The 10000-nt window shown below is 45.8% G+C and overlaps 1 protein-coding gene across 1 annotated transcript in view; it reads left to right on the top strand.

The window, feature by feature from the left end:
- LOC307271168 (cell division cycle protein 27 homolog) overlaps nt 1-10000 on the top strand; it is a gene marked incomplete at its 3' end in the record, with an annotated part of 18405 nt that overhangs the window by 4901 nt on the left and 3504 nt on the right. Inside the window, exons 4-9 of the mRNA XM_080055038.1 lie at nt 1-111; nt 3638-3735; nt 4022-4152; nt 4861-5081; nt 7786-7885; nt 8546-8655. The exon at nt 1-111 is cut by the window's left edge and continues 15 nt beyond it. Of these exons, the coding sequence (XP_079911164.1) occupies nt 1-111; nt 3638-3735; nt 4022-4152; nt 4861-5081; nt 7786-7885; nt 8546-8655 (771 nt within the window). The remainder of the gene's footprint in view (nt 112-3637; nt 3736-4021; nt 4153-4860; nt 5082-7785; nt 7886-8545; nt 8656-10000) is intronic.

Below are 10000 nucleotides of genomic sequence, written 5' to 3' on the forward strand. Positions count from 1 at the left end.
GCAGGTCCTGATTGGAGGAGTGCTGAACAGACAGAAGAGTCAAGATGACATCATCACAGAGTTTGGAGACTCCGCCTCCTTCACCCTGTCACTGCTGGGACACATCTACTGGTGAGTCTGTCTGTCTGTCTGTCTGTCTGTCTGTCTGTCTGTCTGTCTGTGTGTTTGGACCAAGCCCCAACCACAGTGACAGACATGCAGTTCACGGGGTGGCCACTAGGGGCAGGGTTCATAACAGAGCAGTTTCCCATTGACTGTTAACAGGCCGTTTGCACAGCACTATTAACCTGTCTAAGGCCTGGGCCAAAACACACTCTAGTCTGTATGTTTAGGTCATTTCTCCATGACAACACTACCAGGCTAGTTTCTATTCTATTGGAAGTTAAAATGTACAGTGTTTCCCACAGAATTTTTTGAAAGTGTGGGGGGGGGGACCCCGACCCCCCTAGGGGGGTCCGGGGGTATGCTCCCCCGGAAGAAAATTTTGTACCTTTTAAATGTTAAATGCATCAATCTGGTGTACTTTGAGGAACACTATTCCTATATAAATGGTGATTAAGATGGAGTTTAACACACTTATCAATGGTTAATGAATAAATAATTTTCTATGATACACATTTGAGCCATCAAAAAAATGAAGCAAAGGTGGTGGTTACCTGTGGTTCAAAAGAGTGAACACAAGCGCCCTTTTGTTTTATTAGATTGTTGAATTACTAGTACTCAAATAACTGTGACTACAATCACGAAGGATAGCTCACAATATTCTTTCCAGCAGAGGGTGCTCAAAGAGCGCAGAATGAATTGTGATGGAAAAATTGCTCGCGATCAGACATACAGATGGTAATTTTCCTACTTACTAGGGATGCACCGAAATGAAAATTCTTGGCCGAAACCGAATAAAATTAAACAGTTGGCCGAAACCGAATACCGAAAGAGGCTTTTGCAGTTTTGTTTATTATTTAGTCAATTACTTCAACATTGCATACATGAACTCCCAAATGTTCTCCTCAAACATAGCCTACAACTAAAAAGCAACCCTAAATAAATAATTAAACAGTAAAACCTTCAAATCTAAGAGTAAAATTAATAATTTACTAGGAATTAATTTGTGAACCTCTCACTGATTTTTACCTCATGACTTATATGAGGATGAATCTACAAAAAGATTGACTTAGGCCTATTGCCGTTCTTCATTTTTTGCAGTGCAGGTTGAGTTGCTCTAAAAAAACTGCACCACAGCTCCCACCGTAATGTTCAGACTTCAGAATTTGCTTCAAAGCCCTGATCATAACAATGAGAGGCTTTAAACGATGTCAATTCTTAGGAGGTGATTGTAACCTTTTTGTCTGTAGACTGAAAGTAACGGAGGGAGGCGGCTTGCTGGACATGTATTTAGTCGCGCTGTCAGTTTGCCGACTTGGCTCTGTGTATTCAGGCTCGAGAAATGCAATCAGACCGTAGGAGCCTTTTCCCCCAACAGCGCTAACGGACAGGATATCTCCGGTTATCATTTTAGATGTCAAACTAAAGTTTTTTTTTGCGCGGCGGCCCTCACCGGCGAGGTGTCACTCTGAGTGACACCGTTACCATCTGTCACACTGTCACAGAGTTTCACCGGGTGAATCGCTGCTTCGCTCGCGCAAGGCTTTTGTGTTTCTATGGTGATTAAACATCAGTGTTGGACGAGCGTTTTAACTTTATGCTGCATTAAGCATTGCACTGTCTGCGCCGTGTTTCATCCAGTTTGAAAAAATTCTCCCACACTGGACTCTGACATTTTCATGCACGCTCCAAACTGCTCCTGCTGCGCGCTCACAAAGAGACGGGGGCTCGCATACACGGTTACGTCTCTCTTTACTGCCATTTCCTGGTTTACCAGCGCGCAGCTCTTTTAAAAACATATTTCCTTAGTGTCATTTAGTTCGCCAATTTTCGGTAATGTTGTTCGGCTTTTTAACTGTTTCGGGCCGAAACCGAAAATGACTTATTTTGCCATTTTCGGCCGAACTTTTTCGGTGGCTAAATATTCGGTGCATCCCTACTACTTAGGCTACCTCAATAAGTTTCATATGATCCTTGTCAAATTAATGCGCTGATACCTCTTCTCGTAGGCTACTTGAAGGCAATACAGTCACAGCGCGTGTTGACACCGCAGGGGGAGGGGCTGATTGACTCGGGGAGATTGAAGCCTCGATCCCTCAAGCGGCGCTTTGATAATATGATTGAAGGAAATATTGTTTCTTGAGATCACAGCGCGAATCACACGTTAAAGATTTTTATGCGGAAATGCTATTGTTTCCAAGTGAAACTCGCGCATTGCAAATGAAATGTATACATGTATATTTTTTAAATAGTAAAATATAGGCTACATATAGGCCTATCAAAAAAAAAAAAATGAAAGTGTGGCGGGGCAAAATGAAAGTGTGGCGGCCCGCCACGGAATGATACATTAGTGGGAAACACTGATGTATGAATGATTAGGGGCGCGGTCTCTTGAGTGACCTAGCTCTCTAGCTTTGGGTGTTAGCTGGGTGTTAGCTTTGTGTTAGTGCTAGCTTTGGGTGTTAGCTGGGTGTTAGTGCTAGCTTTGGGTGTTAGCTGGGTGTTAGCTTTGGGTGCTAGCTGTGGGTTAGTGCTAGCTTTGGGTGTTAGCTGGGTGTTAGCTTTGGGTGTTAGTGCTAGCTTTGGGTGTTAGCTGTGGGTTAGTGCTAGCTTTGGGTGTTAGCTTTGGGTGCTAGCTGTGTGTTAGTGCTAGCGTTGGGTGTTAGCTGTGTGTTAGTGCTAGCTTTGGGTGTTAGCTGTGGGTTAGTGCTAGCTTTGGGTGCTAGCTGTGGGTTAGTGCTAGCTTTGGGTGCTAGCTGTGTGTTAGCTTTGGGTGTTAGCTCATTCAAAGTATAGTTTACTATACATCACTTCGTTTTTGGAGTTACATTTTTAATTGATTTATTTTTTTCTATTTGTTTTTGTTTTTAAAACCATTTAACGTTAAAGTGATAAACTGACCTGTGTCTCTGTGTCTGTCTCTCTCTCTGCCTGTCTGTCTCTCTCTCTCTCTCTGCCTGTCTGTCTCTCTCTCTCTCTCTGCCTGTCTGTCTCTCTGCCTGTCTGTCTCTCTGCCCGTCTCTCTCTCTCTCTCTCTCTCTCTCTCTGCCTGTCTGTCTCTCTGCCTGTCTGTCTCTCTGCCCGTCTCTCTCTCTCTCTCTCTCTCTCTCTCTCTCTCTCTCTCTCTGCCCGTCTCTCTCTCTCTCTCTCTGCCCGTCTCTCTCTGTCTCTCTCTCTCTCTCTCTCTGCCTGTCTGTCTCTCTGCCTGCCTGTCTGTCTCTCTGCCTGTCTCTCCCTGTCTCTCTCTCTCTCTGTCTCTCTCTCTCTCTGCCTGTCTGTCTCTCTGCCTGTCTGTCTCTCTGCCTGCCTGTGTCTCTCTCTCTCTCTCTCTCTCTCTCTCTCTCTCTCTCTCTCTCCCTGTCTCTCCCTGTCTCTCTCTCTCCCTGTCTCTCCCTGTCTCTCTCTCTCTCTGTCTCTCTCTCTCTCTGCCTGTCTGTCTCTCTGCCTGTCTCTCTCTCTCCCTGTCTCTCCCTGTCTCTCTCTCTCTCTGTCTCTCTCTCTCTCTGCCTGCCTGCCTGTCTGTCTCTCTGAGCAGTAAGACAGACCGTGTTGCTAAAGGAGCCGAGTGTTTCCAGAGAAGTTTAACCCTCAACCCGTTTCTGTGGTCGCCTTTCCAGAACCTCTGTCACCTAGGTAACGCACTCACACACACACACACACACACACACACTGTTACACACGCACACGCTCAGTCACTCAGGCGCTCACTCAATCAATCACATACTCACACACACACTCTCAAACAAAATTGTACATGCAAAGACTCACTCATACACACACACACTCACAGACACACACGCACGCACGCACAGACACACACCCTGACTCACACACAGACTCACTCACACTCACTCACTCACTCACTCACATCATTGTGTGCATGAATGCATTAAACATGTTGTCATGTGATCCGCTCCAGGAGAGAAGCCGGATCCAGACCAGGTTTTCCGGCTGTCCTCTGTGGCCCCTCCCCCTCTCTCTGTTAGCCCCGCCCCCGTCTCCTCCCACCGGCTAGACACAGCGCTGATGGAGACACCCCAAGACACTCTGGTACACGTACACACACACACACACTCTGGTACACACACACACACACACACACACTCTGGTACACACACACACACACACTCTGGTACACACACACACACACACTCTGGTACACACACACACACACACTCTGGTACACACACACACACACACTCTGGTACACACACACACACACACACACACACACTGGTACACACACACACACACACACACACACACACACACACACACACACACACACACTCTGGTACACACACACACACACACACTCTGGTACACACACACACACACACACACACACACACACACACACACACACACACACACACTCACACACACTCTGGTACACACACACACACACACACACACACACACACTCTGGTACACACACACACACACACTGGTACACACACACACACACACACACACACACACTCTGGTACACACACACACACACACTCTGGTACACACACACACACACACACACACACACACACACACACACACACACACACACTCTGGTACACACACACTGGTACACACACACACACACACACACACTCTGGTACACACACACACACACACACACACACACACTCTGGTACACACACACACACACACTCTGGTACACACACACACACACACACACACACACACACACACACACACACACACACACACACAGTACTGAACTCATGTGTGTGTCTGCAGGAGCTGAACCGGTTGAATCTCGAGTCGTCTAATGGAAAGCTGAATTCTGATTTGTCGGTTTCCTACATCGACTCCTCCCTCATCTCCCCGGAGACCGGCTCCCTATTGGCTAGCAGCGTCTCCATGGCGACAGCCGGTTCCCTATTGGCCAAGCAGAACAAACCCAAAAGTGGGCGGAGTTTACTGGGAGGCCCGGCCGCTCTCAGCCCTCTGACGCCAAGGTGGGTCACAGTAATTACAGGCTCTGTGATTAATTAATCTAAAGTAATCGCATACTTATGACACTTTTATAAACAGCTGTATAGCCTACTACAGTTTGTTTCTCTCTCTCTCTCTCTCTCTCTCTCTCTCTCTCTCTCTCTCTCTCTCTCTCTTCCCCCCCCCCCCCCCCCATCCCCTCAGCCAGGTTTCTACATGAAATAAAATTAGGAACTAGCGCCGAATTTTCTCAAAAAAACAAGCAGGCTAAATGACGACTGTCCGTCTCCCACAACGCCGACTCATTCACCATCGTCATACTCGTAAAAAATATTGACACACACACACACAGGGCGGGTGTCCGTTTACGCGGGAGACGAGACAGCTAGCAAACAAAATTGAGACACACGAAGGAAGATTGAGAGATACTTTTGAACCTATATTGTTGCACCCACTAAATCAATAATGCACAGACACTGCGGAGAATAAAGTAAGATGTCTTCCTACCTTCATGCTTATTTGCCCGTCCCATAAACCGTCCATAGAGCCCTCGGCCCCTTGCCCCTGCTTCTCTCTTTACCTTTCTCCCTGTCACCCGTGCGGGCCACATCTGCAACAAGCTAAAGCAGGTGCAGCTGCCACTTTTGCACCGGGTCAAAGGGCATTATAGAAGTGCGATTAATCTGCGTTATTTTTTTTAATCGCCTTAATTTTTCTGTGATTAATTAATCAGCCCTAATATATATACAGTGGAGGAAATAAGTATTTGATCCCCCACTGATTTTGTAAGTTTGCCCACTTACAATGAAATGAGCAGTCTATAATTTTAATGCTAGGTTTATTTTAACAGTGCAAGACAGAATATCAAAAAGAAAATCCAGAAAATCACGTAAAAAAAAAGATATAAATTATTTTGCATTTCATTGAGGGAAATAAGTATTTGATCCCCTATCAAAGCATTGCTTAGTACTTGGTGGAGAAACCCTTGTTGGCAAGTACAGAGGTCAGACGTTTCTTGTAGTTGATGACCAGGTTTGCACACATCTCAGGAGGAATTTTGGACCACTCCTCTTTGCAGATCCTCTCCAAATCTTTGAGGTTTTGAGGCTGTCGCTTGGCAACTCCAAGCTTCAGTTCCCTCCACAGATTTTCGATGGGATTTAGGTCTGGAGACTGGCTAGGCCACTCCATGACCTTAATGTGCTTCTTCTTGAGCCACTCCTTTGTTGCCTTTGCTGTATGTTTTGGGTCATTGTCATGCTGGAAGACCCATCCATGATCCAGTGACCTGGCTGAGGGAAGGAGGTTGTCAGCCAGGATTTCATGGTACATGGCCCCATCCATCTTTCCCTCGATGCGGTGAAGTCGACCTGTCCCCTTAGCACAGAAACACCCCCAAAGCATAATGCTTCCTCCTCCATGCTTGACGGTGGGGATGGTGTTCTTGGGGTTGTACTCAGCATTCCTCTTCCTCCAAACACAGCGTGTTGAATTAATACCAAATAGCTCAATCTTTGCAATCTATGTTTCATCTGACCACATCACCTTCTCCCAAGCATTCTCTGAGTCGTTCAGGTGTTCATTGGCAAACTTCAGATGTGCCTTCTTGAGCAGGGGGACCTTACGGGCGTTGCAGGATCTTAATCCATTACGGCGCAGTGTGTTACCAATGGTTTTCTTGGTGACTGTGGTCCCAGCTGCCTTGAGATCATTAACAAGCTCCTGCCTTGTAGTTCTGGGCTGATCCCTCACCGTTCTCATTATCATTGAGACCCCACGAGGTGAGATCTTGCCTGGAGCCCCAGACCGAAGGAGATTGATGGTCATTTTGTGCTTCTTCCATTTTCTAATAATCGCACCAACAGTTGTCTCCTTCTTACCCAGCTTCTCACCAATGGTCTTGTAGCCCATTCCGGCCTTGTGCAGGTCTACAATCTTGTCCTTGATGTCCTTAGACAGCTCTTTGGTCTTGCCCATGATTGAGAAGTTGTAGTCTGATTTATTCTGTGGACAGGTGTCTTTTATAGAGTTAACGACAGGTGTCTTTTATACAGGTAACGAGTTGAGATCAGGAGAACTTTCTTAAAGTTAAAGGACTGTTCTGTGGGAGCCAGCATCCTTTATTGTTGATAGGGGATCAAATACTTATTTCCCTCAATGAAATGCAAAATAATTTATATCTTTTTTTTTATGTGATTTTCTGGATTTTCTTTTTGATATTCTGTCTTTGACTGTTAAAATAAACCTACCATTAAAGTTATAGACCGCTCATTTCATTGTAAGTGGGCAAACTTACAAAATCAGTGGGGGATCAAATACTTATTTCCTCCACTGTATATATGTATATATATATATATCCTTTTTTTAAGGAACACAAAACTGCAAAAATGAACACACAAACAAAAGACAAAATAAACTAAACCGCTAACATGGCGTACTCTACTTAACATCTACTTAACAGGTGTGTGTGTGTGAGCATAAAGCCCGGCTGTGTTGGTCAGCTGCTGTAATGCCTCATACAGCGTTTCAGTTGTGTTTGGATTCTCACTGTGTTTTAAATAGTCGACGGGCCTAACTGAAAACTTCTGTTTAACCGTTGGAGAAATTAGTTGCTATGTGCATTCTTACATTTCTATACCATTCATACCCAACACCCCTACTCTCTCTGTGTGTGTGTGTGTGTGTGTGTGTGTGTGTGTGTGTGTGTGTGTGTGTGTGTGTTTGTAGTTTTGGCATCATGCCCCTGGAGCCCAGCCCTGGAGACCCCACATATCTACAGAATTATTCAGCTACTATGGAAACACAATCTACTGCTGCCAGCAAGAAGGTATTTACACACACACACACACACACACACACACACCTGAGACACACACACCTTATATACACACACACACACACACATCATTCAAACACTCACGTGTACTCTCTCACACACACACACACACTTGGGGTGTCACTTTTTCAAATAATTATGTTTGAACAAATCGAATGACCCAAAGCTAACAGGGAAGCTGCACAGTATGAGTCTCTATGAGTCTCTGTGTGATATGTGTTTGGTTAGGGTTATTAAAGACAGACAGACAGACAGACGGACAGACGGACAGATAGATAGACAGTATGAACTGATGGTCCAGGTAGATAGCACCCTCTGCTGGATCACAGGGGAAACTAGTGTGTGTGTGTGTGTGTGTGTGTTTCTGTATCTACTCTGAAAGGTCTGATTCTGATGGGACTGAGACACATATCAAATGGGGGAATTGACAGAACCTTCAAATGAATAATCGAATTTTGAATAAAAAGTATCGGCCCTAACACACCACACACACACACACACACACACACACACACTCACCCCTCCTAACCTCTGTCTCACACACACACACTCACACACACACACCCCCCTCCTAACCTGTCTGTCTCTCTCAGTCTGTCTCTAACCTGTCTGTCTCTCTCAGTCTGTCTCTAACCTGTCTGTCTCTCTCAGTCTGTCTCTAGAATCAGTCAGTCGAAGTCTGTCTTCAGTCAGAGTGGAAACAGCAGAGACGTGCTGCCCATTCCATTCAACCAATCGCAGGGCTCCGCCGCCCACACCAGGTAAAACTCACTCACTCACTCACTCACTCACTCACTCACTCACTCACTCACTCACTCACTCACTCACTCACTCACATGTACGTCAAATAATGACGTACATGCATTTAGACGTATTCCCTGCTGACCGTCTGGGGTGGCTGTGCAGAGCACTAAACACTACGGCAGCCGGTCGAGAAATCACGTGTTCAAATCGGTTCAAATTTCCTGCCATCGTGTCGTCACGATTCCGGATGTTTCCATGTATGGTAATGCTGCAATAGATACGTTAATCTGCCATTACGACCGGTGAACCGCGGCAGTTAATTAGCGTGCATAAATTATAATGCACTGCAAGGGTGGTCATAAATAAGAAAAGTCATGCACTCCAGTTGACTGACGTCACCGCTGCTATTACTACCCCTCATTGGCTTTAACAGTAACACAAATCTTACTAACAATTTAAGGAAATAATAATCACTGTCCCTTATTAACTTGTGGGCATTTTCTTCATCTGCTTCGTTTTATCTTTTATCCGCGGTCCTGAAAATACACTAACGGTAGACAAGTGGCATAATCAATTCAACAAGTGTAAAACAACATGTTCGTTCCGATATTTTAGGCTACCCTCCGGTTCCGTCATTTAGGGCTATGCATAAAAATAATCAATCAAATGTCTGTTTGAGGTAAGAGAACGTTTCATTTATAATTCGGGAAACAAACTCCATGGAACTCTCATTTGTAAGCTGGCTCCTCCATTCCGGACATAATTGATTGGCGGACACCTGTGTCAAACGTAGGGCTGAGCCAACATCGATGCAGACTCGGTGATCGAGGGCTTTATAACCCACTTACACTCGAGGCTCGGTGGTTTGGGACGACACTCAATATGGCGGGCCCTCCCCGCGAACGCGCAAACGGAGGGATAGTGGATAGGGTTAGGGTGTAGGGGGTGGATCTAGATTGGGCCTCTCTCTCACACTCACTCACTCACTCACTCACTCACTCACTCACTCACTCACTCTCACTCACTCACTCACTCACTCACTCACTCACTCACTCACTCACTCACTCACTCACTCACTCACTCACTCACTCACTCACTCACTCACTCACTCACTCTCTCACTCACTCACTCACTCACTCACTCACTCACTCACTCTCTCTCTCACTCACTCACTCACTCACTCACTCACTCACTCACTCACTCACTCACTCACTCACTCACTCACTCACTCACTCACTCACTCACTCACTCACTCACTCACTCACTCACTCACTCACTCACTCACTCACTCACTCACTCACTCACTCACTCACTCACTCACTCACTCACTCACTCACTCACTCACTCACTCACTCACTCACT

Source organism: Ammodytes marinus, assembly GCF_949987685.1.
Source record: "Ammodytes marinus genome assembly, contig: scaffold_223, whole genome shotgun sequence".
In the NCBI taxonomy this organism is placed as follows: Eukaryota; Metazoa; Chordata; class Actinopteri; order Uranoscopiformes; family Ammodytidae; genus Ammodytes; species Ammodytes marinus.